This window comes from Buceros rhinoceros, unplaced genomic scaffold, assembly GCF_000710305.1.
Source record: "Buceros rhinoceros silvestris isolate BGI_N320 unplaced genomic scaffold, ASM71030v1 scaffold15461, whole genome shotgun sequence".
NCBI classification, from domain to species: domain Eukaryota; kingdom Metazoa; phylum Chordata; class Aves; order Bucerotiformes; family Bucerotidae; genus Buceros; species Buceros rhinoceros.
In genome coordinates this window covers 2,532-29,688 of record NW_010394957.1, presented here as the reverse complement: position 1 = coordinate 29,688, position 27,157 = coordinate 2,532, and the positions used below count along the sequence as shown (strand labels likewise).

The 27,157-nt window shown below is 42.4% G+C and overlaps 2 protein-coding genes across 2 annotated transcripts in view; one reads left to right on the top strand and one right to left on the bottom strand.

Annotated features, from left to right (window-relative positions):
- Positions 1–120: 120 nt before the first annotated feature.
- Positions 121–18,407, top strand: GPSM2 (G-protein signaling modulator 2). Its single transcript, XM_010145397.1, has 14 exons — positions 121–433; positions 6,648–6,869; positions 7,911–8,046; positions 8,530–8,672; positions 9,203–9,326; positions 9,597–9,712; positions 10,712–10,867; positions 11,645–11,753; positions 12,122–12,251; positions 12,741–12,811; positions 14,871–15,047; positions 15,814–15,976; positions 16,091–16,308; positions 17,984–18,407. Exons 1-14 carry the CDS (start codon positions 372–374, stop codon positions 18,146–18,148), a joined length of 1,992 nt encoding a protein of 663 aa, XP_010143699.1. The 5' UTR covers positions 121–371; the 3' UTR covers positions 18,149–18,407.
- A 496-nt stretch (positions 18,408–18,903) lies between these two features.
- CLCC1 (chloride channel CLIC-like 1) overlaps positions 18,904–27,157 on the bottom strand; it is a 10,510-nt gene continuing 2,256 nt past the window's right edge. Inside the window, exons 3-12 of the mRNA XM_010145398.1 lie at positions 26,567–26,674; positions 25,418–25,639; positions 24,430–24,570; positions 23,120–23,213; positions 22,008–22,105; positions 21,786–21,932; positions 20,922–21,215; positions 20,136–20,381; positions 19,014–19,192; positions 18,904–18,955 (exon numbers count right to left, since the gene is read on the bottom strand). Coding sequence (XP_010143700.1) covers positions 18,904–18,955; positions 19,014–19,192; positions 20,136–20,381; positions 20,922–21,215; positions 21,786–21,932; positions 22,008–22,105; positions 23,120–23,213; positions 24,430–24,570; positions 25,418–25,639; positions 26,567–26,674 — 1,581 coding nt within the window. The remainder of the gene's footprint in view (positions 18,956–19,013; positions 19,193–20,135; positions 20,382–20,921; positions 21,216–21,785; positions 21,933–22,007; positions 22,106–23,119; positions 23,214–24,429; positions 24,571–25,417; positions 25,640–26,566; positions 26,675–27,157) is intronic.

Genomic DNA, 27,157 nt, shown 5'->3' with positions numbered 1-27,157 from the left:
TTGATTGACGCTTCCTGCTTGGTAGGAGTAGCCTTGTGCTTTGACATCAGCTGCAAATGGTTGTGAGCTATTAACTGACTGTGAGACTTCAAGCCAAGCATCTTGTGTTCCCTTTGCAGAAACGCAGCTGAATGGAGCTTAAAGGGCCACAGATGAAAGAACGTGAACACGTTTCTGAAGGTTTAAGATGTGTCTGGCAGTGACCTCCTTACCTTAGTAATAAAGAAGAGTTTTTCAACAGAGGCTTAGGATATCTTTACTCCAGCTTATTAATATACTAACTGGAATGGTGTTCTGACAACAGTTCTCCGTAGTAAAGTACTTACCCTACCACAGAACAGTACTATTTTCTCTACTGATAATGCAACTCAATGGAGGAAAGTAATGTTTTGATAAGCATGCGTGAAGATCGGTCCTTTCATGTGCGATACAGGTAAGACTGTATTCATTTTAGTATGGATAGATGAGTGCTATGGATAATAGAAAACTAAACAAACAGTTTTGGTATCACTGTTACTAGTGCTATTTAAACTGAAAGCTAAAATAACTTCTGCTTTTCTCAATTTTTGAACTATGAAAATTCACTTTTGTTTGATTGTATCCACATAATTACGCAGTCGTGTAGTATTGGAACTGTCTGTGGTTGCAGAATTTTGGTTGTCTGTATTTCTTTGTATTTCTGATAGAACAATATGAAGTATGATCCCTGCATGGTAATACCTTCTCTCGCTTCTTTCAGCTTTCGGACTGCATCTGCATGTTGTCGAGTATTGTTCTGCTAAAGTTCTCTGTACTTGTCCCATTATTGCTTCTGTGAATGCTTAATTTTTAGGTGTGCTGTCACCTAGAGTAGTGTTTTCCTTGCTTATATTAAAGAGATTTGATTGATAGAAACTGCTTTCATACCTTGGACTAAGAAAGTACTGTTATTGCAAGTTGAGAGGACCTGTGATTGCCCTCTGAGAGCTGTCGTCACTTCTCTTCTGGAATCCCCTTTACAGCCATGGGACAACATGTTGGCACTGCAGGCTCGCTCTAATGAACCTGAACAACAGCAGCATTGTGTGGTGCGTGGTACTGGGATGGGTGGTGGTTGGAAGGGTAAATCTTGCTGCTCGTTCGATAGGAAGGGACACTGGAACACTGGAGTGATTGTTTTAAAAACAAATAAGAAGTGTGATTCTTGATGTGTGCTCTCCCCACCCTCTGCCCTGGTCATCCTTGCTTTGGAGGCCTTTTCTTTCCTAGCTAACAGGAACAAAGCACTACCCTTATTTGTAAGACAGCACGTGCTCTGGCTTAAAATTAACTCTGAAAACATTTTCATAGCATTAGATTGCTCTCAGATAGGTCTTCTCTTCCGTTTCATGCAAGCACAGGGTTATTTCTGGTTAGCAGTGCAGTCAGCGGGAGGAGGTTTTTCATGGACAGTAAGGAGAAGGTTAGTAAATAAACTGTAATTTACTCTCTGCTCTCTTTATTTTGCTCAAATCTTTATATGGCGGCAGGAATCCCTAAGTGTGAGAGCGTGATTTTTCATCGGTGCTAAGTGTGTCTGGAATATATCTAAATCCCAGTGTTCCTGCAGTATGTTCACCCACACTGTTGCTGAGGCTCTTGGACCTCTGCAGACAACTCTAGAAGACACTTGCTCACTCTTCAGTCAAAGCAGGAGCTGTTTGGGGTGCTATTATAGAAGTCAATGGAGGAAGAAAGCGGCACGGCCACGTGCCTGGTTTAAACTGACTGGCCAAAAATAACTTCAGAAAATTTGGCAAGCACAGTCAGCGCAAAATGTCTTGCTGCTTTATGTTGTATTTCAGTACAGGCTTGAATGACACTGATTAAACACAAAAATATTAATGGCCTTATTAAACCTTTCTATAAGAACTGTTATCTGATGAACATTTAAACATCAAGGCATAATCCTTTTCATTTTTTTAAAATATTAAACTTTTCTAAAACTTAGAGAAACTGCAGATTAATTCAGTATATTGAACTGGAATCTGAGGAGGATTTAATAGCTATGGTTTGGAAAGATTTTATTTGGCTGTAATTTAAAATTTAATGCAGGAAAGAGTAGGTCATAATTACTGGTGGTGGTGGTGTGACTGATCGGTATTTAAGATTTTTTTACCTACAGGTATTCCAGGCTCGTTTGGCCCTCAGATTGCTTTTTGCTTCCCACTGGTATTCCAGTAGAACTGACGTTTAAGAAAAGCTGGTGGCCCACTCCTACGGAAGGGCTCTACTGCAGGTCTGTTTCCTTCTGTGCAGGCCGTTTCTTTGCCCCGCTGTAGCCGACCAGGATCGCTTTAGCAGCTATAAAACTGCTTATGCTTGTGGAAGGAAACTGTTTTCTATTATTACGATATTTAGTGACTGAAAATAAAACACTGAAGTTAATAAATGGGACTGATAAGTGATCGATAGAGTAAAAATTGTCTTGGCCTGCTAAATTCATACACCAGAACCTTGCCACTGCTTTTATCTTGGCTGAAGCAAAAGAACCCAAAATAACCCAGACTTGAGGAGTGCAGTTTCTTAGTGTCTCTGTGTGTCGCGTTGTTTCTGAGTTTGCCATCAAACGTTGTTTGACTAAAGGCAGTGTTGCGGTGGAGGGGTAGTTAATTTGCTGGCAGGGGTCAGTGCGGTGTGTTTCTGCATTACGTACAGAAACCAAGAGTAAGGGCAGGAGTCAGCAGCGGGACGTGATCTTTGTTACAGGATGCTGCGGCTTTAGTAATTTCACGTGCTGAATCAGAGAGATGTAGTAGGTGAGGTGTTTTTTTATGCGTCTAGGTGTTATGTGTACATGTTTCATGGCCAATGTTATGGCAGCCCCATTCCCCCTCAGTAGCAAAAATATCCTCTTAGTGGGAATTGCAGTGGAGTAAAACTAAATCAATTGTGTTTAGAGATGGTAGTAACTGATGAGTCTTCCCGCCTTCTTCTGGTGCCTTATTTCTTGTCAGTTTTCTGTTCTTTATTGTAAGATGAGAACAGCTGAAGAACGGAAGGCTCCAAAATGGGAGAAAACCCCAAGGAGGCTAGGGAGGAAGCATGTGCAAAGGGTTTATAGTCTTGTAAGTGTAGAGGTTCAAAAGAGAATGTAAAGAAGATCAGAGAAGAATAAGCAGGAAAAAAGAAGAAAAGGGGACAAAAAAAGAAAAGGGAGCCAGGCAAGATGAAGAGCTTGGAGGGACAGATAAGGATGAGGTAGTTTTACAAATGAGAAATTATTCAGGAGGTGCCAGCCTTTCAGAGAACAGGTCCGGGCAACTATCTGTAAGGGAGTAACAAAACGAAGACCTGTACGAGTACTTCCACAGTAATATTGGAAGAACATTATCCTGTGTAGCAGGAACAGAATTCCATTAGAAGTATGCAGATGAATGGGCCTCGTCCTCCTCTTGCCTCTGCAGATTCAATGTGTCTTTTGTTTAGCCGTTGGGTGTTGAATAAAGAAGTAATTCAATGCAGCCCTGGGAACAGGGAACATAATTTCATATTCTTCTCGTAACTATTTAATGACTTCCTAAAACATTGATAACCCAGCCCTGCGAGTCTGCTGACAAGCTATTTAACCATTAGTGGTGACAGTCTGAGAACATTCTGAAGAGGTGATGATGCTTTTCAGACTGGTGAACACCTCTGTAAATCTTTAAGGGGGGAAAAAAAGAAAGAAACTGTTAATTTTCATAACAGTCCTTTAAGTAATGGAGGCCAAAACAAAACAAGAACGAACTTCCTCTGAGTCCAGTTTTGGTATTTGATGGATAAGCCTAGCAAACTTTAAAAATAACTAAGTGATTTCATGGCTCTAATGTAAATAAATTCCTAACATTAGATACAGGCAACTGCAGAAATATTGAGTTTATTTTCTCTGTGATTGTCTTTTTTTTTTTTTTATAGCTTATTTAGACTTTGAAATTGTAGAAGGTCAGTAAGAATGGATCCAAATGGAATTCTAGCTTTAATTTGCTGTACAGTTTGTAGCAACCTGTTAACACAACCTTTGTAGAGCTGCACTCCAGTGGTGTTAAATTTTGGGTTCTTTTTTACTCATGCAAACACTAATTCCCACTCTCATTTACTTCCTGTAATTCTGGTTGAATCTAAATACCTTGCAGTAACAGCTGATTTTCATCAGCCAGGGTATAAACCTTAGGTATGAAAAACCCCAAATCTTTAATTTTTATAAGTGGTGGTAAGTCTGGGCTTGCAAAGTCGAAAGACTGCAAGTTCCTTCATGAAATGGTAATGCTGCCTTGGGCTGGGCAGTCTGTGGCACAGCGTGAAATGGGCACCATGTGTCAGGAGAGTCACCCGGCCATGGCACGCTCTGATACTGTCTTCCTGCCTTTGAACTGTGTCTTGGCTTCATATGTTGGGCAGCTGATGCATCACAATTGCAAATCAAAAAATGATTTTTTTTTTAAAGAGGATAAATTCACCTACAAAACTGGAGTCCAGTATAGCGTTTCGACTGTTGCTATGTCACATACACATTCTGCTGGAAGCTTTACCCTCTTTAGCCGTCCAAGCTAAAAATCTAAAGAAATGAATGCGATTGTATAATGGTCTAAATCTTGGCACTAAGGAGCCCCATATTTTCTAGCCGTCACTTTAATTGGACATGTCAGTTAACATGAGGTGCCCGGAGAGCACCTCTCTGGATAGGATTAAGATTACCTAATGAAGTGTTGTAAGTCTTAAACCTTCGGTTGCTGATGGTGTAATCATTTCTGCCTGTACTTAACTGGACTTAATAATTTCTGCCTTTTTCTGTCTTCCATTCAACACATGCACAATGTAGTAAACACACCAGGCGGTGTGTTCTAGCAGACAGGAATGCTTTAACTTCTCTGAGCAGAGTTTCCAAACCTAAGAACACTGCTTGTGTTATGGATATCCAACCCGAGACGTTGGGCCTGGGAAGAACTTCGTGCCTGAGTTACTATTTGCTGTCCTCGTCTTTACCCACTACCAAGCATACAGTATTTTTAATTGCAAAAGTCAAATATGTCTGTCATCTCGTTGTGTTTAAGTTGTGGAATGTCGAAGACCAGCAGGTATGGTACTGTTTTGTTTTGTTGCTTCTTTTACTTATGATGGAGATTCTTCTAGTTGTCTTGAAAGCCGTGAATTTTCCTTGCTCAGGTTTGAGTAGAATGTCGTAGACCCTATTTTCTTCTGATGTAGACAAATGGAGAAATGTAAACCTTGCAGGTACGTTATAGTCATCAGTCTGTCTTGTCAAAGCAGCTGTCTGCTGGTGTTGCCGTTAAAATAACTGGAACGGCAAGCATTTGATTGTTGCTGTTACTGATCTGTGCATGTGGAGGGAAACAGTTCCAGCAGCGGAATTCTAAATGGTTTATGCTTACAACCAGGTAAATATCAAATGGTGATGTAACAAGGATGTCTTTAGTGATGGAAAACGTTCTGTTCCGGAGTGCAGGACCTCACACTTTCTGTGTAATCCATCTTGAAAAATTCAAAACAGTGTACGAATCTGTGAAGTTGATGTCCACTGTTTGGCAGTACTAACGCACATGTTTTAAACGCTGACAGAATGTCTCTTACTGAGTTTTCTTTTTGAAAAATCTCTCAAAAGTCGTATGGTGAACTTTTAAAAATGCATGTGTCTTGAGAAAGCTAGAGAACCGTATCGCTGCAAGATCAAGACCCTGAAGTCTCCTCTGCATCCTCCTCTGCCCAGCCTCCCTCACACCTCGGGACTGGAAAGCAGGAAATGTTTGTGTATAATCCTTAGCACTTACCGCATTGTTACCTTTGTACACCTGAATTCACAGTAGCAAAAATAGATACGAGTGTTTTTTGGCAGCTGCAGTTCTCCAACAGCTTCATTGTTCAAAATGCGAATTGCGCTGTAAATTCATTCAGGAGTATCTTCCTGACTGCTTGCAGTATTCGGTACCTGTATAACTACACAACTACGTGCACATAAAAATCAAAAACATTCCAGGGGCTTCTGAAGGTAAAGTAAACTGAACTGACATACATTTTGTTGTTAAGTCGATCTAGATCTTTTTTCTGAGAATTTTCATAGAAGTGCCACTATAGGAAATGCTGAAGTGCCAAACAGTATTTGAATTACATGAGGAACAACTTTGGGAAAAACAGTCATGGTCTGGCATACACACACACAGGAGTATTTGATTTTTTTTTTTTTTTAATGCAACATTTAGCAGGTAACTATGGCATCAATCTAGAAATAAAAGTGCCAATGTTTTTCAAAACCACTGTTTGCCAGGAATAGCTTGATCTTTAGGTTACTTTTCTGAAATCATCTAGACGGTGAAAACTGCCGTTTTGAGTCCTACAGGTGCTCTATATGGACAAAGCAGCATTTGGATCTCATCCCTGGGACTTAGAAAGAAAGGGAAAAAAGATTTTGAAGCTGTTTGTTCCACTGTTACGTTTGCTCCTCGCTGAAGTTGCCGTTTCCATTTCAGCACTAGTCTCTGCAGTGTTACAGTACCAGCTCATTGCTTGTACTGTGGTGCTGCCTCTGACCTAAACACAGACCCGCGGGGTGAAATAACCTCTTCAGAACGCAGGTTACTGGATAAAGTGCGACAGCTGGAGTGACTGGTTTTCTTTTTACTTAAACTGTGCAGGATGGAGGCGTCCTGCCTGGAGCTGGCTTTGGAAGGGGAGCGCCTGTGTAAAGCAGGAGATTGCCGAGCAGGTGTATCTTTCTTTGAAGCAGCTGTCCAGGTTGGAACTGAAGATTTAAAGACCCTCAGTGCTATTTACAGCCAGTTAGGCAATGCCTATTTCTACTTACACGAATATGCAAAGGCCTTGGAATACCATCACCATGATTTAACTCTTGCAAGGTAATCTCGTGTGTGTCTTTAACCATGTTCTCCATTGCACCCCGGTCTCGTAGGGATGAGCAGTCGCCTGTTCATTGTCCTACCAAACCCTGCTACTGCTACCGGATAGTGCGTGGGTGGTGACAGGGGCCACGGCTCCGGCAGGTAACTTGACTGCCCTTTAACCCGGGAGCTAGTACTTAGTCTGCACCGTAATCCTAGTACTGACTGAGGCCTCACCAGGTCTGTGGATAACTAACAGGTGGCTTTAAATCCCCCCTTTCTTTACCCTTTCCTGTTTCTAAAACTCACTCTCCCTGGTTCTCCAGAATGTTAAGCTGGCTGTTTTGTTAACTGGAACTAACGTTTCCTCCGTGTAAAACCCGTGATGTAGGATGTGAAATCTAAATCCTCCAGGCATTCCATACGCTATTTATGCATCGGTCTTTTAAAGACTTGGTATAGATCCAGTAAAAGACACAGGAACCTAATGTACTTAACCCCGGTTTTGACACAAATCTGTTCTTGCTCCTGCCATAACCTGCTCACGTGCTGTAGCCTTGTGGGAACTTGTTGTGTTGTTGCCCAGGTGCTGCAGTTTGAGTGGTTCGGTGGTGGCCTTTTGCCTTAGTCTCATTTAGAATCAAGGAACGTAGTATTTAGGAGCTCTGAGCTTTGTGGGAGACCACTATGTTTTGTGAACAACACTGTTAGACAGGTCAAATGCAGGAACAGTAAAATCTGTTTCTAATAATCATTCAGAATTTTCTCTCTGTTCTCTTCCTAAAAGAAGTGACTTTTTTTTTAAATGTTCAGCAGATGATCAATACCGTGAATACTAGCGGTTGCACAAACCGCACCACCACCATGAAACGTCTGTAACCACAGATGGAGCAGTGTGTGTGTGAGTGCACTGCAGACAGAAAACGAACCGAACACATACGCGTTCATGTGGCTGCCATCTCTTTTCATAAATTCTTCTGATGCTTTACCGTACATTCGTCGTCTGCTTGGTTTCAAATTATACACTATTTACTGGGTGCTTTATTTCTGCAATTTTAGGACGATTGGAGATTTGCTGGGAGAAGCAAAAGCTAGTGGGAATCTGGGCAACACCTTGAAGGTACTTGGGAATTTTGAAGAAGCTATTGTTTGTTGCCAGAGACATCTGGATATCTCCAGAGAGCTTAATGATAAGGTAAGAACTGCTGAGGAATCTGGAAGTAAACTGCTCATACGTATTACTGAACCCTTGCTGGATCGGTAACAAACGTGCCACCTTTCTGAGGGACGTGAATGCTGAGTATTAAATTATTTCTGTCAGACAGTAAGAACCTGTTAGTTTTAAGGTAGTTGTTTGCACCTGAAGACTATAGATCCGGAGTAATGAATGCTCTCCTGTTTTGTGGTTGTTTTTTTAATTTAATTTTTAATGGTAACTGTCCTCAAGAATTATTATGTATCTTGCACCTCAGAAGGAAGTATATGCAAAATAATTTGATTGAGGGATGTGACTGGGTGGGTGTAGGGTGGGTGATCAGAACATGCTCAGAGTGGGGAGAACGTGTGTTGACAACTAGTTAACAAACATTTTTACCCATCTGTGGACCGTACTAATAGTTGTTGTGACACAAGACTTTGAAGCACAGAATTGTAAAGCCTTATTTTACTTTTGGTTTAGGTTGGAGAAGCACGAGCACTGTATAATCTGGGAAACGTTTATCATTCTAAAGGGAAAAATGTAGCTAGTGCTGGGACTCATGATCCAGGGGAACTGCCAGATGATGTGAAAAATGCTTTACAGAAAGCTGCAAATTATTACGAGTAAGTCACAGCGTGAAGCGGTGGGGACTGAGAGGCTGTGGCTATCTGGTTCTTCCGAAGGCTGGGAGATCTGTGGTGTCAGGAACTAACTGTGGCACGCTTCTATTTAGAACAGCCGCGGGTTTTTTCCCTTTTAACTGGAGAGTGCATTGGTGTTTTGTTACGCCCTCATTTTTAGTGTACCTCTTACTGCCTGGTAAGTCCTTCCCTTATGTTAGAATTCAGAAGTACTCTTCGAACCAGACCAAGACAGCACGAGCGCCTCGGTATACTCGTGTGTAATGTAGCTCTGTAACAGAGGCGAGCACACCAGCTTGAGTAAGAACGCAGTTCGGGTCAGTGTCTCACAGGAAATGTTTCCTGCTCCGTGGAAGATTTATGGCTACATAAAGGCCAGTAAAATAGGCCAGAGCAGAGTAACTCTACCGTTTCCTTTCTATAAATGATTTTAAAAAAAATTGTATTATTTAAATGACTGAGAGTTAAAAAAAACCTTAAAAGTCACTATTCTTCCACTTCTCCTGGAACAGGGAAAACCTGACGATAGTGACAGAGCTGGGCGATAGAGCAGCACAAGGACGTGCCTTTGGAAATCTGGGAAACACGCACTATCTTCTGGGCAACTTCAGGAGTGCGGTTTTAGCCCACGAACAGGTGCGGCACCGTGCACGTACGGCATTCTGTTCTAGCGGAGCGTCACCGGCTGCTCGTCGTCTGAAGGACATGTATTGTGTTCGATCTTGTGGCAAGGTTTTTATTGCAGGTGTTAAATCTTAATGGCACAGCTTCAGGTTGGCTGTTCTTTTCAGGCGTTGTTGGCTAAAGAAGAGAGATGCGCGGTGGGAAAGCTGTGAGCGTGCATTTCTGTGGGCAAACGTATGCTGCAAAGTCCAAAACTGAGTAAACATATTTCATATTTTTAAGCGTCTCCTAATTGCAAAAGAATTTGGTGACAGATCAGCGGAAAGAAGAGCGTACAGCAATCTTGGAAACGCCTATATATTCCTGGGTGAATTTGAAACCGCTTCTGAATACTACAAGTTAGTGGACTGCTTATACTTTATAAATGTAAATTATATTTATAAGTTATTGTACAGTTCGCTGTTGTTGTGCCTGGTACTTCAGCTCACTGGAGAACAGCCACCTCTTCAAAACAGACTTGGAAAAGAGCTGCATTTGTTTAGTGACCATAACATTCTTCCTAGTTGTTTAAGGGTGAGACAGCATAAATCTCTTTAATTCTTTCAGTTTTTTTTTCTTTAGATTCTTCTCAGCCGTCTGTTGACAGGCATTTACTCCCCTCTATTGTAAACCAGGCACTCCTGTCTCGGTGAGTTCTGGAGCGATGTGAGGAACTTCAGCACCCCTGAGACAGCAGCTGTCTCCCCAGACTCACCAGCTGGGACAGGTGGTGCACGTCAGCCTGGTTTCACGCTGTGAAGTTTGTGTTTTCAGTTGAGACGCTTGCTGATCGCTGCACCACTAAGCCGTTCTGGCTGTAGCTTAGGAAAAGACAAGCTCAGCAAAGACACGGTCTAGGCGTTGTTAGCACCTTGTGTGGATTTCAGAGCTTACCTGTTCTTCTGGGAAGGGAAAAAAAGCCTCAGGACAGAGCAGACTCCTCTTAGCACTCGAATTCTTCTTACCCGGCAGGGCAGGCTGGCTTGGTGGCTACAGGTCTGTCTTGCTCACGTTGATGGAGAACATACAGCATTTTTTGTATTGCTGGTAGGAAGATGTTTCAAGTGCACACTGTCAGGAAAACCGCTATAAATTATTGATACGCAGCGAACGAAGATCAGAAGATACTGTTTGAAGGATCAGTCTGCTCTCTAGTAAAGCAAACGGAAATAGGTTACAGGGGAGGGGAATGGAGGACAAACACTTAAAAAGAGTTTACAAGATGGTAGTTTATTAGCAGCTGATTTGCCAGCCTGCTGTCCTCATCAGTTTAATTTGTATAATTGATTTTTAGTTGTGCAGGTACACTTTAAAATTCCTTATAGTGGTTTTTTGAGGTGACCACCCCTTTCTTTCAGGAGGACGTTACAGCTGGCTCGGCAGCTTAAAGACAGAGCTGTGGAAGCCCAGGCCTGCTACAGCCTGGGGAACACGTACACCTTGCTGCAAGACTATGAAAAAGCAATTGATTATCATTTGAAACACCTCGTGATCGCGCAGGAATTAAGCGATAAGTAAGCCCTAAGAGACAGTTTAACGCATGTACGACACTTAAACCAAGTGCTGTTGCCTCTAACTCTGCTGTAATTGTTCTGTATGTGACAGATGAGTTACTGTGAATTCCTTACAATGCTGGGTCCCACTTTTCCTGTGGGGAAAAAAATACTCATCAAAGTATTGCAGCTTGTGAGTCCAAGCCGAAAGCGGGATTGATGGAGGACTGTCTCTGCATCATCTTCTGTCCGCAGCATCTTTGTAAATTAAGGAAAAGAAAGGCAGACCGTTCTTTTCCATGACCTCATGATAATAATTTTGCATACCTTCACAAGAATTCATCTGCTTTTCCCAGATAAAGAATATGGATGCGGAAAGGACAACAATATAGTAGCAAGTAATACTTACTTTATAATCATGATTTCTAAGGCCTTTTTTTATAAATTAGGTGCAACTAAAATTTTTCGTATCTTTTAAATGCACTTCTTCTAAGGCAGTAAGCAGGTTCTAGGAAGAACCACCAGGCGTGCAATCTAAGGAAAAGCAGAGTAGGTTATGAACTGTTCCGTGCCTGCAAAACTGAGTGACTTAAGCTTGCAGTGAGCATAAAAACTAAAATTTTGATTAGATTTGCTCACATTTGTGGTCATACCCAGATCACACTCCTTTAAATACAATACCCAGTGTGCTGGGAGCGATTTCTGATGAGGGCCCTCTCTGTGGCAGTATTAAGAAAACCTGACCCCTGGTGTTCAGTGAGAAACGGTGTAATTGAAAATGCGTCTCATTTTGTGCAGAATTGGTGAAGGCAGAGCATGCTGGAGCTTAGGGAACGCACACACCGCTCTGGGAAATCATGACCAAGCTATGCATTTTGCAGAAAGGCACCTGGAGATTTCAAGAGAGGTATGATTTTCACCCTCTGCATAGGCTGGCTGCTGGTTTTTGCTCTCTCTTGTGCAGTGACTTCACGGAGGTGTGTTCATGCACGTGCTTTTGAATGACGAAAAGGGTTTTGGTTGATTTCTGAGACAGTGGATCCCAAATTATTTCAGACGTGTCTCAGTGCAGCTAGCTCCGATAACGGCAGCACATAATTCAAGTTAATAGCCTAGCAGAGGTTATTTGGGGCTTTGTTAGGTACTTCATTAAAAGATGAGTCTCTGCTTTCAGCCTTTTTCCCCCAGGAATGTAGGGGACAGGGTTGGCTTTATATTGGCATCCGTGTTTTCTTCGTTATGGATAACAGAACTGCGTATTTTATTTGGTTGCAGGTAGGAGACAGAAGTGGGGAGCTCACTGCTAGACTGAATCTCTCAGATCTTCAGATGGTTCTCGGGTTAAGCTACAGCACAAACAACTCCGTGATGTCCGAAAGCCAGGTGGCAGAGCACAGTCTGAACGGTACGGATGTGCCTATTTCCGCAATGCTTTCTAACATCGCTCCTCCTTTTCTAGACGGCTTACACTGTGAATCACAGGTTACGGCTTAGTTTCTCCACCTGATGTTTCTAACTGTTCCTTCCCCCTTTTTTTTAAAGTGGGAGATTTTATCATCCATTTGCTGCCAAATAATGTCTTTTTTTTCCTTCTACCATCTTAGCGACACTGGGGGTTCGAGTAGAGCCCAGTTCATATGATGTTCTTCTGTTCAAAGATCTGCAGTCCTTCTCTGTGTCCCATCAAGGCAACTTGCCTGGGTTAGATCGGTGTGGTTCTGAAGGCTGCTTTTACTAGAGATGATTATTTATTTATGTATAATATGTGTATTTAACTGCATCATTTTGGAACTCAGCATTGCTGTACCTTGGACCTTGAGATGAGTACTGCCTCAGCTTTGAAAGGGACACCATAAATCTTAATGATAAAAAGATGAACTTGACTCTCTTGAAGGTACCAGACCGAGAGCAGGACGCCGCCACAGCATGGAGAACATGGAACTGATGAAATTAACACCAGAAAAGGTTGGGCACGCACTTCGTTCTGTTCCTCAAGTGGGATTGCAGTGACATGCTTTTAACTTCAGCAGTCATGAATAGTTAGAAGTTTTATGCTTAACAACTTTGACAGAACTCAGCAGAACGTTGATGTGTCACTTGCATGCCATTTTTAATTTAGTTGATCTTAAGTTAGGTAAAAGCAGGTCTAACAATTCTAACAAATAATACTTTTGTCATGTAGGAACAGTCAGCATCTTTCTGACATACCTAATGGCTTGTGGAAAGCTCGCTTTATTCCCCGCACAAGTAAGAAAGAATAGGGTGCTGTAGTGCACATCAAAGGGATTCCTGTCCTCTCTTTGGAAACGGTTTGAGGGTGCAGCATGGAAGTGAGTCACAGTAAAATTCCTAAGCTCTAGCTCAGCTGTTCTGAACATTTTTTTCCCTTTGGTTACAGTCATTTTATAGGCACTTAAATGCTGTGTTTTCCACTTTGGGATTTTAACCAACTTGCAGGCCACTAGGAGCTTCGATATCCATCTGAGTAAGCATGCTATTCCAGAAATGCTGGGACTGGGTCACAGAGCAGTAGAGTAACTAACTGACTTCCCCTGCAGCTCAGAGAACTGCCTTGGAGCTGGGAGTTCCCAGTTTAAATCCTTGTATCAATCTCGGGGAGATTTCCTGCAAATTCTCTCCGCTTTTAAGGAGCAGGCTGGCAGTTCTACAGAAATGACTCCTGTGGCAGGCTGCAATTCTGTTCTTCCCTCCACACCGGGCTATCCAATTCCCATCCCTTCAAGTGCGCGAAGCCGCCGCTGTGTTATCAAACAGGAAACGAACTCTCCAAGCTTACACCTGGACAGCTGGTACAGCTGCAGTCAGTCAGCACTGAGGCTTTAGAGCCTCCGGGTGCACTGATTTAAAAAGACTGTGCATTTAGTCCAGGGCCATTCCTCTGCAGGGAACCACGCGAGCTTTTGGCCACTATCAGCTGTATTCTCTTACTCTCTGGATCTGTTTATCTGTGGTATCTATCTTTTAAAATACGCAGCCTGAGACAGAGAGTCTGTGCCTTATTTATACTAAAATGTCTCATGGATTTTTTAATACAGTATTAGCCCAGTATTGCAGCTTAGCTCTTACAAAGGGCTTTTTCCAAGATACTAGTTTAGTAGAGTCTGAAAATTTGTTCCATAAATGTCTGTCTTTGATATTTAGAAAAAGATATGAGAGTAGCATGGTGGTTTGGTTGTACAGGTGCCATCTTCGCAGAGCCGGAATGCTTGTGCTGATCTTAAATAAGCCTTCAAAGGGCAATGCATTAGGGCAGGCAGCGGGGCTGAAAGGCTGGTGAATGTTCACTATTTCTGATGTTGAATCATGACAAAAAAAAGGGGGGTTTATTCAGTTATTGTAAGAGTTTGTCAGCTGTAGATAAAGCTGTTGAACTTGTGGATAATTCTGTTTATTTTAGAAGGTAATTTAGGGCAAATCTGTCATCGATAAAGCTGCTCGTGCTGCTCTTCAGGGAAATGAGGTGGTTATTCCTGTTTGCTCTTCTGCATTCTCCTCCCTCTTCCTTTCCTGGGAATTTTGTGTATGTCAAGGACCTCAGATACTGGCTGAGTATCTGTGTTTGTGAAAGGGTTTGTTTTGCTCTAATGCTTTGTAAAACTGTGGGCTTTTCAGAATTATTCTTCTTCTTCTCAATTATGTGCCTGAATTTGAGCCTTCACCTCAAACTATGCTTCCAGCACTGCAGTCAGCACTCAAAACGTCAGCACGTGTGATTAAATAGAGTTCCTGACCACGTTATAGTCAGTCACCAGCCAGGTGTCACACTGCCCTTCGTTACCAGACTGACCAGTAACAGTACTAACCTCCTTCACCTAACAAGAGCTCAACAGTCGCAGGTCACGTAGTAGAAACAAAAATCTAAGTTTTCACATCCTCATGGTTGGGTAAACTAAATAATGTAAAAGCCGCTTTAATCTGGGGAGGAAAAGCAGCAGCAAGTAAGAGGTAACAGGACAGGTAATTAAAATCAGAAGGCTTAATTCCATGACTCTTGTTTTCTTAGGTTCAGAACTGGAACAGTGAGATTCTTGCTAAACAGAAACCACTGGCTGCCAAACCTTCAGCAAAACTGCATTTTGTAAATCGACTAAAAGGCAAAAAGTACAAAAACGGCACCGCTTCCAAAGTTTTGCAGGATGCCAGTAATTCTATTGATCATCGACTTCCAAACTCCCAGAGGGTAGGTCTGGCGAGCTGTGGAGATCAGAGCCTCTCCTGCTCTTCGAGCAACATTACGGAGAGCCCATTCCTGCAGCTGTCCCTTTCAGTTGCACCTGATTTACGTACCGTGGCTCTGTGAAACGCTGTGGAATCTGCCACTCTACAGCTGTCTCGGGTGCTGCCAGCTTTAAGCTTTTCCTGCTACTGGAACATTTTTTTCCTGGTGGATTGTCTAAAGTTACAGCTCAGCTGGCTTATTTATTTAATTCCTAGTCTCTTCTAGCCACTGCTTCTCCAAACTTAAAAAAACAGTTTTTCTGATTCAGACAGTGGGAGATACTTTAGTTTATTACACTCGTGACAGAAGTCAGGTAAAAATAAAAGAACTGAGTCATTTGATCGAGACCAGAGACGACTGCTAGACCTGAGGAGACAACAGAAACTACTCACTGCTGTTCTTGCTTTGTTCTTTCACGGGCATTTGGGGTCTTGGTGGATTGACGGCTGAGGAGCAGCAGCTCCCTGATCAGAATACTGCTGCTTTCTGTTTCAGAGAATGAAACATTTGAAATGTATTTTACCTTCCAAAAACGCCTGCCATGTTATTAGCAACTCCTCGAACCATAAACCTCTTCTCTATAGGCATGGATGGCTAACGGAGTTTTTAAGATGTATTTCAGCTATGCAAACACCAAACCTATTCCTGGAATGAAAGGGCAGTGCACTGTTCCTTGTTTTCCGCATTCTGCAGTTCAGAACACCCCTGACTCTTCTCTCTTCTTCAGAAAAACAGTCGAGACACAATGGCAGATGAAGGGTTCTTTGATCTGCTGAGTCGATTCCAGAGCAACAGGATGGATGATCAGAGATGCTACTTCCAGGAGAAGAACAGATTCTCAGCTGCTTCAGTGGCAACATCCTCTACTCCACCTAAACCAATAAGAAAATGTAATTTTTTTAAAAGTAAAATCTGTATCTGGCTTTAGTTCCTGCCAAGTAGCACTTTAAACTTACTGTGGAAAGGAATTTATTTCTAGCCTAACTTTTCTTCCTCCTCCTCAGCCTTTTCTACTTCCGTGGTCTCACCCCACACAGATGAATTCCTAGACCTACTTGCCAGCTCGCAGAGCCGCCGGCTGGATGACCAACGTGCCAGCTTTGGAAATCTGCCCGGACTTCGTCTTAATCAGCACAACAGCCAGTCAGTCCTGGGTCACCTCATGGCCAGCAGCAACAGAGAACTGGACGATGACTTCTTTGATATACTGATAAAATGCCAGGTAAGTTTCTTACCAAGTTTCTTACCTCAGACCTTCAGAGTCTGAGTCTCTGGGGATCTGATTTGTGCATCTGCTATTTAGGTTCTTCAGATAAGCCACCCTGTTCATCACGTGTTTTAAGATACAGACTGATTTAGCGGATAAGGAAGAACAAAAAGAGAACAAAAAATTTTTTCCTCAAGATTTTTTGTTACTTTGTTTTTAATTTCTCTTTCTCATTTTGATTTTTTTTCAACTTATCCAGTGTCTAGTAAGTGTAATTTTGGTATTTGTACCGTGTTAACCAACTGAAGTAACATGCTACAGTGCTACAAGCTAAAGTAACAGTGAAGGAGAACAAGTGAGGCTATTAAAAGGAGTACGTAAAATTATTTTAAGAAAAGGTGTTTCAGTCATCTGGCTTCTTAGGAGGGCACCGGATATACCAGGAATCCTCACTTAATGGAAGGATTCGTCACTGCCGCGTCAGTGGTGATAGTCAGTGATCCTCACGCCCGTTCTGTTACACTTAAATAACAGTTCATAGCAGTAGCCAGGTGAGTGTCTGACTGTCCATCGGAGCATGGATATATACCAGTTAGACTAAACATAATTTAAGCACAACTCTTGGTGTTTTACCTGATGGGTTGGTAAGGATCTCAAACTGCAAAGATCGAGACAGGGAGTGTTCCAAAGGTAAGGAAGTATGTTAGCGCGGGTAGGAAGCGGCACCTGGAACTGAGGCTGTAGGACAGTGTTCATCGACCTGCTGAGTGTCGCGTGCTGTTTTATCACCTCATCTGTTTACTGCCTCACATGAAGCAAAGAATCGAGAGATTAATGTGGCGGATTTGTCTTCATGTGTCACATAGCAAACGTAACCCAATGACTGATTGTGGTTATTGAGAAAGGAAAGCAAAATTTTAATCCCCATCACTCATTACGTGTGTTACTGCATTAAACAGAAAAGGGTGGCTGCCTTTTGAGACTTCCTGGCCCCGGGGTGGCTCTGTCCAAGGTGCACCCCAGGCTGAAGCCATGCTTTCCCTGCAGCCAGCCCGGCAGCAGCCTGGTGCTGCTGAGAAACACTCGTTCCAGCGCAAGCGAAGGAGCCGCTGTGGCTGGCTGCAGTCCACGGCCAGACTAGTGCAACAGGCCGATGCCTGTAACATCTCACCAGGAGGGGGTGGCTGTGTGAAAGGAGGGGGGAAACTCTCCCAGGGCTGTTAGGGAACTGCTCTGTAATGCTGTGATTAAGATGTACCGGACTCTTGAGGCTGGAGGAAAACGGTCAATATGGCCATTCCAAATCTGAGAGCAGCGTGGCCATTTTTAACTCCCTGCGTAAGGAAAGCAGACAGCCCTCTTCTCTGTGTACGAGACTCAAAATACCACGTACTAATGCGAAATCTCTTCCTCCGGACATTCTGCAGTAAGAACAAGAACTAAATGGGGATTTTATTTTCAGATACCTGCGGACAGCTGGTTCGGAGGAGCCATGCCAGCTACACTTGCACTCTAACTTACTAATTCCATTTGAGACGTTCAACTTCAAACAAAACTTACAAATTAAATGCTTGTAATAGCTTTAAATCTGAAAAGAAGAGGTTTTGGTAATTTTTCACTTATAGCGTTCACTTATTTTATTATCCATGTTCCTGTAACCATGCAGCTTTGTTGCCTGGTCTTTCTGTAGGGTTCCAGACTGGATGATCAAAGATGTGCTCCTCCAGCCTCCGCAAAAGGACCAACTGTACCAGATGAGGATTTCTTCAGCCTGATTTTACGATCACAAGCCAAGCGAATGGATGAACAGCGAGTCCATTTACCCTCAGCTATAAAAGGTCCCAGTTCTAGCTGAAGAAACAAACAGGCGCATACTGTACAGTACTAGCTTAGGTGTGGTTGTTGTTTGCTGGACTACGCGTAGATGCCTTTTCACAGCAGACTGCAGTTAGCTGCTTTGTCCCCTTTCTAAGAAGTTTTGGCATCGATAGCAGCATCACTCTTGGGAGCAGTAGCTAGAGCTGCTGCTGCTCTCTGCAGCTGGCAGCTGCTTTCAGCAGTCCCCAAGATACCAGTTACGGCATCTCTCTCTTAACTGCCTCTAGTCTATAAACTCCACTAGGAACTTGTCCCCTGTCAAGGTATTCTCGTTGCGGATGTCGCCATCTAGTGCGAGACCTAAATTTGTATGTTGTTTGTTCTTTTTAAAGAAAACTTGATTTTTCTTTTTTCTGATTTGTACCTCCCTGGAAGAACGTCCGGATTTCTTTTATACTTTTTTTAAAAATTAAAAAAAAAGATAAGCTGAGAAATAGCTTCAGACCTTCTTAGTCTGTCTTTGTTTCTTCCAAACTGTGTTTCTGCAATCATTTTTATATTAAAAAGTTAAAAAAATAAAATCAAACCCTAGTTTTAATTTTGTTTAATAAAAAAAGTCTTTTCGTAACGTGCTGGGGTTTTTTGGTATTATTTGGTTAAGCGTGTCCTGCGTTACTCAGCACAGTTTTACGATCAGCAGAGTTTTTTAAGCTAGACTTGTCTGTAAGTAACAGCCGCTCTCTAGATTGCGTGGTACGCGTCTGCACCAGCAACAGTCTGTGCTCCAGGGAATCACAGGGCTGGCAGGTACTTGGCATCGACCACCATGGACACAAGGTAACGTCTGCACCAGGCGAACGCAGAATGTTAGGAACAGCAAACGCGCGTACGCCATCTGTTACCTGACCTCAGCTACTCCTCCTGGTCTCGCCACGGACGTGCTATCCTGCGGCAGTTTGGGGTACAACAGCTGTACCTTCGTGTCTCCCCTCAGCAGATACCTGCGCAGAGGCAGTTCTTGGGAACCCCGCGGGCTGCGTGTTGTTTCAAGTGTAGGCGCCTTGAGTTGGAAGCCACTGATCTTAACACCAAAGGTGGCAAACTGTTCACTTCAGGTGTTTATAAATGAAGGGATGTCAATTTTTAATGGAAATGTTATATCCCGAGAGAAGATTCTACAGTTAATGACGTCAGCATAAAACAGCATTGTAGGACTAACTAGACACGGGCTCCACATAAGGCAAGCTATTTTACCGTTAGTGAAAGTTTTGCAAACATTTTCTTGCAGCTTTTTCAGCACTGAAAACTGCTTTCTGCTGAAACTGTCCTCTTTCTGCTTTTAAGGAGAAAAGAGAATATTCTTCCAAAACCACGTGTCACCACCAGTTTATCGTGCTGATCTTCAATCCTTAGTGCTTCCTATTCCCTGTTCAGCTTTGAATTGCCCTAAAAAAAACATGTGCTACATCATCAGCCTCTCACTCCACTGCACTAGAAGAAAATCATCAAGCTGTCCTAGAATTGAGCTGACAAGCAGCAATTCTACTTAAGACTGATTTCAAAGAACATAACATAAAACCAAAGACAGGCTGGAGACTTCTAGTTGAGCTGCAATTCGTCTTATGTGACGTACACGAGTATCAGCAACTTTCTCCAGGCTGTCTGACAGTTAGTTACCTGACTATGCCTGTGTTTGCCAGGTCCCAGCGCATCAGTGCTTTCCCACCGGAGTATCCAGTTTTATTCAAAACTAACTACACAAACTGCATGTCAAACAAGGCTGCTTTCTTGGCCAATTACAGCTGCACTATCTTACTTTACTTAACACATTTATTTATTTCAAACTCTGGCAATAGTATGTACTCCCAGTCTCTCAGTATTTAAAAGCCCCGCCTCAGAGCTACGCATGAAACGCTCTGACCACAGACAAGTTCGCCTCAGCTGCCTGCTGTTCTCTCTTCTATACCTGAGAACCAAAGTGGCACTAGCAAGAATGTGACTACTAAAGATTAGGCACAACTTACAGCAGAGCTTGGGCTTCCTTCGTCTCCTTCCTGTGAGGGCTGTGAACTGTTCTTTTTCTTCTCTTCATGGGGTCCCACTGTAGAACTTTTCCCTTCTTGGTTTTCATTAGGATCAGAGTTTTCTCCAGTCTCTCGCCCTGCTTTGCCTGTCTCCTGCTTCTGCTGCTCAAGTGTATGTTCTTCTGCAAAGTTTTCAGCTGTGATAGTTTCTAGTCTACAACCTTCACACTCAGTGTGCAATCTATTCTGTAAAAATTAATAAGCAGCTATTAATCAAGCAATCCAAAGTGACGGCATCTTTTGCTTCAGGTGCATTTCAGCGCAACAGGCAGAACTCCCCGAAAGCGTAACTGGTACCTTTTTTCCCCCAGGGAAACAGCACATGTAAATAAGCACAATCATCTAGAGTGTAAGTCTGGTTAATTTTCTGTAGTTTACAGAAAAAGCAGCACTGCACTTTCCCCCCCCCCCTTCTAGGCGGACAGTCTATTGCCCAGGCTGATGAAGTACTGCTGTCTCCAAACAGAAGTTAGTTATTTACATAAGTCTTTACCGTAGAGAGTTTTAATTCGGTAGTTTCCTGCCAGTTAGCCACTGCACAGTATTTTTCAAGACCAAAACATGCCCAAGGCACTTCTACCAAAGTACAGAGGGGATACAGGTGTATAGGGAAACAGGTGCTTCCTTAACTCCTCTCTCCCCAGGATCTGGGTTAAGCTTGTTGTTTAATCATGTTCTAGCAGATGACATTGAAATCTACTGAATTTAATCCCAGGACTAACATACACCAGGTTCTGCTTTGTGAGACTCTTCTACTTGCGTGTCTGGCTCATCACTTGTGTGCATGATGTCAGGACTTCTGCTGCCATTTCCTGGTCTCACAGGAGCATCTACTCTGTCATAAGGCCCTCTATAGACGTAAGGAAGCTTCTGCAAATAATAGCCATCTGATTTACTCCCGTCATATGGCCCCACGGCTACTTTCTCCTGTTGACTGTCGGGTGGAGGAAGACTTTTCTTCTGAGAAGGTGTTAAGTATCTTAACACAGACACTGATGATCCTGCACCATAGCAGAAAGCCTGGGGGGGGGAAAAAAGAACAAAATGCCAAATTCTTGCAGCTGATGGTTTTCACACAGAATTCAAAGTCCCCCGTCTGATAAACACTGACAGAAAAACTCAGGTGATCAGAACAACTACAGTAAAACAAGCTTTCTGCAGCCTGACCCCACTGCAGGAACTGCCAGACTGCACGGACTTTGTCTTTGGAGCCACAGTAAAGATGCTGAAGGCTCTAACTCAATGCTTCTGTGTACAAAATGCCAACTGCATGTATCACTGTGTAAGGACACGAAGAAATGGGAACTACGCTGCAATAAACTGTCACAGAGTCTTAAAATGCTGGTTTTATCCCACCTGGGGAGAGGTGTGGTTTAAAGACAAACCTAACCTATATTAATTGCTAACAACTGGTCTGTATTTTGTCAAGAAAAGAAAATTCCCGTGTAGAAATAATTTCAGCTGTGCTAAGAAACCTGTTCAGTAGTACAATAATAAATTATATGATAGATAATAATACTTAAATATACTGAAGTTTAATGTATCAAAAATAAAACCAAGCTTTTAAATATAAGATAAACAGATACAAACCAGGAGAGCCAGAGCCATCATAATTAGCACTGGAACCTGCAGAATAAACGGTATCTCCTTCATAAGTGCTTTGATGAACTCTCCAATACCTTGTCCTACGTGCTTCAAAGGTTCAGTTACAAAGTTGGTGAAAGTAATCGCCAATGCCTGGAAAAATAAAAAAAAGTGCAGTCACTGATGACAAACATAAACGTAAACAGTCTCTTTAGACTCGGCTTATACCTTTGTTGGTGGAACCAGCAAAACAGGATTTACTAGTAAAGTTTCATAGTACTTCTGACAGGGATCATCCTGAAACGTCCATTTACTTCTGAGCCATTCTGTAGTCAAAACAGAGACATATTTTTACTACTAAAAATATATATATTTTATGACACAGAAGTAATACAGAAAGTAGCGTTTCAATTATATACGGAAGAGAACTCTTCTAGATCTGGTTCAAAGCTCAGATTTATTTTAAAAATCTGAGACTAGCTTGGCAGTGTATTCATCCAGTCATGGAGAGGGAAGGCTGGAGAGAAGAAATGTTTAGTAAAGAGGATTTTCTTGACTAGATAAATCTAGTCCCTAGAAGAATAGAAGAAACCTAAGTCTTGTCTGTGGGAACTATTACGTAGCACAGTTTTTATCCACAGCTAATGAAACAGAAACAATTCTGAGTGTTATTACTCGTCTGCAAGGCTGCAAGTAGATCAAAAATGTCTAGTTTGCTTGCTAGGTAAGAAAGTCTTACTCCTTAAGAGAACTTTTAAGTTATGAACGAGTAATTTTTGACATCAGAGTTTCTGTAGTTTGATTGAAATTTGACATAAACAAAGCAATCACTACCAATAAATTACAAAGGGAAGACCATGACAAGCCCTCATTAAGAGGTGCCATCATTAATCTGTCTGTTGTAGCACTGGAAAACAAGTAACAGCTAATAAAAACCAGTTCAGCTTTCTCTGTAAAATAGTACCACCACAGTAAGTAGTTACAGCTCTGATTTCTGAAGTCCATTGTAGGCTTGGCAGAGGAAGAAGCCAGTTTTTCTTGACAGCTGCCTGTCTATGTTTAATACATGGCACTGAAAGTCCGGGGGGGCGGAGCTGGGGTAAGTGATTAGGAAAAGCAGTAACACCATGACGTGCTCTGAGCAGAGTTTTGGATCAGCTCTCCTCCAAAGGCCTAGAAAAGAAAGCTGTGGAATGGAAAAATGCCAACAGCACATAATCACGTGCTGCTGAAGAAAGTTCAATGTACCACCCACGAAGAAATCAGAGAATTCTCAGATACTATTACTGAACAGTTTGTGATCTTAAATACTACCACAAAACAATGAAACAAGCACTTACCGATGAGACTTTCCCTCCAGTCCAACTTCTCAGTACAGACATTATCAAACTGCCCCATTTTTGCAATTTCTGCTTGATGCTGAGCGAAGGCCAGCTGCAGGAGAACAGGAATTACTTGTAAAAGGTAAAACGAGCTGGTGCTGAGCACAGAACACCTGCTTCCACGCAGCACTGCCCCTCAGCTCAGGTGTTTGCTCTGAGCTGCTCTGGGAGAACTCCCCGGGTAAATCTGTATTAAGAAGAGTCTGCTACCTAAACAATTTAACAGAGTTAAATTCTAAGTACGTCCTGGGAGCGGGTTAAATCTACCAAGACAGCCCCCTCTGAGTTACTCTCCAAAGGGAGGCTGCAGTACCAAAAGAGCAAACACCAATGTTCCAAGATACAAGCTCAGGGCAAAAGAAATCCAACAACATCTAGTTTCCTTAAAATGTTTCTGGATCAGAACCAGCGTCAGCTGCCATGCAATTACTCATTAAAACACCAGCACATTCTCTTTTATATTTTAAATAACTCCCATTATCAAACACCTGGATTCTTTATAGTTTTGCTTTAGAGTTTGCAACTGATAATCAAATTGAGAAAAATTACGTCAAATAATGTTGAAAAACTCCGACATCCTTCGCTGACTCAGCCCAAGTCCTGCCCACAGCAGTCCGCTCACGTTCAGAGCCATCCTGCCCTCTGGCACTCTGCTGTTCCTGGCCTGACAAGCTGCAGCTAAATTCTGATGGCAAGATGCGAGGACCGAGATTTTGTGGTTGGGATATGACCTAGTAGCATAAATTCCTCCTCACGAAAACCAATGCCGTTGTAAGACAGCCACTTCATCACCACTAATGGAGCATTGATCTCTGGTCTATCACATGTAACATCAGTTTCAGCAGAGATTCTTTAGGAAGAAAAAACTCCCCACAATGTATTTTCATAAGACTTTTCTACCAAACCGCTTTAGACAGAATCACGTCTCCCTTGCCCACACAGTGAAGTCTCAGTTCTGCCGCTTCATGAATTTCACGCACCTCTGCAGCCGGATGAAAGTTGGCAGAGATTCTTTTGTTCGTTAAGCCTAATACAGGTGTTTACACGCAAAATAAAACATTCATCCTGGTACGTGCTTCGTGGTCAGTTACTGCTTTGTGTAAGTTAACTAAACCAACTAAATGGCCTTAACTGCCCCATGCTGTGTTAGGTTTGCAGCTGGACTGGATGATCTTCAAGGTCTTTTCCAACCTAAATGATCCTGTAATTCTGTAACTGTAAAATGTGAAGCTTAAAAGCCATTAAGATTTCAGAACAACTTAACTTACCTTATACAAGTAAAGCCAATTCCATGCAAAACTGATGAGAAAACTTATTAATAAAACCCGTTTTAGCTGAACAAACCAGTGAATACGCGTCCAGAGCTCTGTAGCTATTACAATTACAATGCACACTAAGCACAGGAGTAGCTGAAAAAGAAAACAGGAAAAAATTACGATCCAGATTTGGAATTTTCCAAGCTTCCTGCCAGTACACATGAAGGAACATCCAACTTTAGTTTTTACTAGTGTCATTTTCACACAACAGTGGAGAGAATTCTTCCTCGCTTTCCCAGCACGTCGGAGCGGTGCGAGGCAGAAGAGCTCCGTGGTTATTACTAGCAGTGTCATTCCTTTCACAGCCTGATGCTGCAGTTGCTCATTTCTTTCTTGTGACACATTTGGCTTCCAGGGAGCCCCTCAAAACTAGACAGGCTACTTTCAAGACTGTGTCAGCATAAACTGTTAGCAGCGTATTCTGAATTGTAAGGATTCATTCAGAGAGCTTCAGCTTATTAGACATCTTCAGCTTAGTACTTTACTGTTAATGGCAATTTTAGAGAATGTGACGTTTTCAGAGTCACGCTCTCCTCTCCAACGCTATGCCCCAAGTACATACCTGTAACGAACAACAGACAAATCTGGAAAACTCACAGTGCACCAATTGCCAGCTTAAGTGATCAGAAAGTACCAAGAGTCTGAGTCACACAACACAGACAAGACAGGAGGAGGCAAAAGCCAGCGTACCAGAAAAACCCCACCAAGATACAATAAGAAAAGATGACCACAGGAAGAAAAAACTCAAAGTCTTACTGCAAGTGAATGCATCTTCTCTACCTTCAGCAACCAAGAAACAAAAAGAATAACCACGGTAAGTACGATGGCAAGAACTGCTTCACATGGGGAGTTCTGATGGTCACATTCACTGACGAGACTCACACAAAGAACTGCAGAAAACAGCCATTAAAAAACAAAACAACAATCTTTCTTCTCTTACCAGAAACATATTATACAGATCAATTCCAAAAGCATCCTCAAATCTCCAGTGCCAAGCTTTATAATCATGGTGCTTAAAATTGATCAAAATATCACTAAGCACATCATCCACAGCACCCGACTGCCAAGTCTCCTCATGGAGAAACCTGAGGATCTCCGAGTACGTCTGTTTTGTAAGGATGATCTCAGCATCGTAATGGACGTAGCCCACGTTTTCCTCAGGCTGAATTAAAAACAAAGTGAAACAATGGTTAAAAGTTGCTTATTTGGAAATGGAAGTACATATGACACACTGTATTCCTGGGCAGAACCCTGATTATACACCCTTATCGTGTTCCGGCGCCTTCTCAGAGCAGACTGCAGCATCAAGACGGGACAGGGAGCACGCTGCAACCTTCTGGGTTCACTCCTCTGAACTATATACAACACGCGTTCAGCTGGTTTATACTCTTTCCATTCCACAGCAAATGCTAAAAAACGAAGGGCGTTATCTCACCTGTTGTTAACATTTCAGAACCTCCCCTTGGAAACAAGTAACAGTAACGTATGTGCTCTGTGTGCCCTGATGGTGACAGAAGCTATTAAATACTGCAATAAGGAATTTTACATTGCTAAGTATAATGTTCTTTGTTAACCTCAGATTTTGCTTATTGCTAAAATTTATTCTTCTACCTCTGACTAGAAAGAAAAAACCCTCTGAAGACAATATAGAAAGTCATAAGGTGATTCTTACACACAATCTCTAACGAGCTACTGTCCCTAGAGGGTTAATGGGGTAGCGCCTGAAACAAAGGCGTAACAGGTCCGTGACGAACAGACTCACAAAGCCTGGCTCGTTCAAGTTCAACAGCCATCAGTGTGAACTGAAGAGGGTATTACGGTAGCTGCATCCCACCACAGATGCTTAGATACACACTCTGAATTCACGCAGTCTTCCCTTGGACGCTTCACGGATCAAAAGGCAACTGTCCCTCCCGCGCAAACACTGCTAACGAGTGGTTCTGGATGCACACACGCACTTCTATCATTTTTTAACTCTGCAATTCAGTTCGCCTCATTTCAATTTAAATTTAAGGTATGCCACAATAGTTAATCAATACTTGGTAACTAACTAATAACAATAACTTTTAATGATTGTTCAAATACTTACAAGGCCAAGTTTTCCAGCTTCATTTAAAATCTTATTCAAGTATCGCTTAAAAATATAAAAGCTACGGCTTTCACGTGATTTGGCATTCCTCTTCTCGCAATCTGCAACCTACGATGTAAAGACACTTCTTTCACTTCTTGCTTGAACCAGCTTGTTCATGGGAGAATAAACCCCACCAGCACATTAAACTTGGGATTAAGAGAGGCACATTTCTTTAGTGTAGTAATAATCCCATGGTTAATACACCAGATAAAAAGCTTATGTGGTTGCTCAAGATATTACTTTCCATGGGACTGGCCAGCACTGGAGATTTCAGATCTGCTAGTAACACGGTGTGAATAGGAACCTCAGTAAGACCAGGAAAAAATAAAGATCTGGATCCCCGTAAATTTTAAGTTCACATAAGAGGAAGAAAAAAAAAAGAGGGAGAGAACTGTAAATACTAAGTAACGGAAATAACATTAAATTACGTATCCCAGTGGGTCTCTAAATGGCTGAGGAGAATGACAGCCCCGGCAGCTACACGAGCATCAGGGCATCCTCCTGATCTCAGAGGAAACAGCAGCACGGGGGTCTTCCAGCGGCTTCCGG

Coding starts and splice junctions, on each gene's coding strand:
- GPSM2 (XM_010145397.1), top strand. CDS start 372: ATGGAGGAAAGTAATGTTTTGATAAGCATGCGTGAAGATCGGTCCTTT. Junction 12,252..12,740: donor GGCAGAGCACAGTCTGAACG/GTACGGATGTGC, acceptor ACTCTCTTGAAG/GTACCAGACCGAGAGCAGGA. Junction 12,812..14,870: donor TGAAATTAACACCAGAAAAG/GTTGGGCACGCA, acceptor TTGTTTTCTTAG/GTTCAGAACTGGAACAGTGA.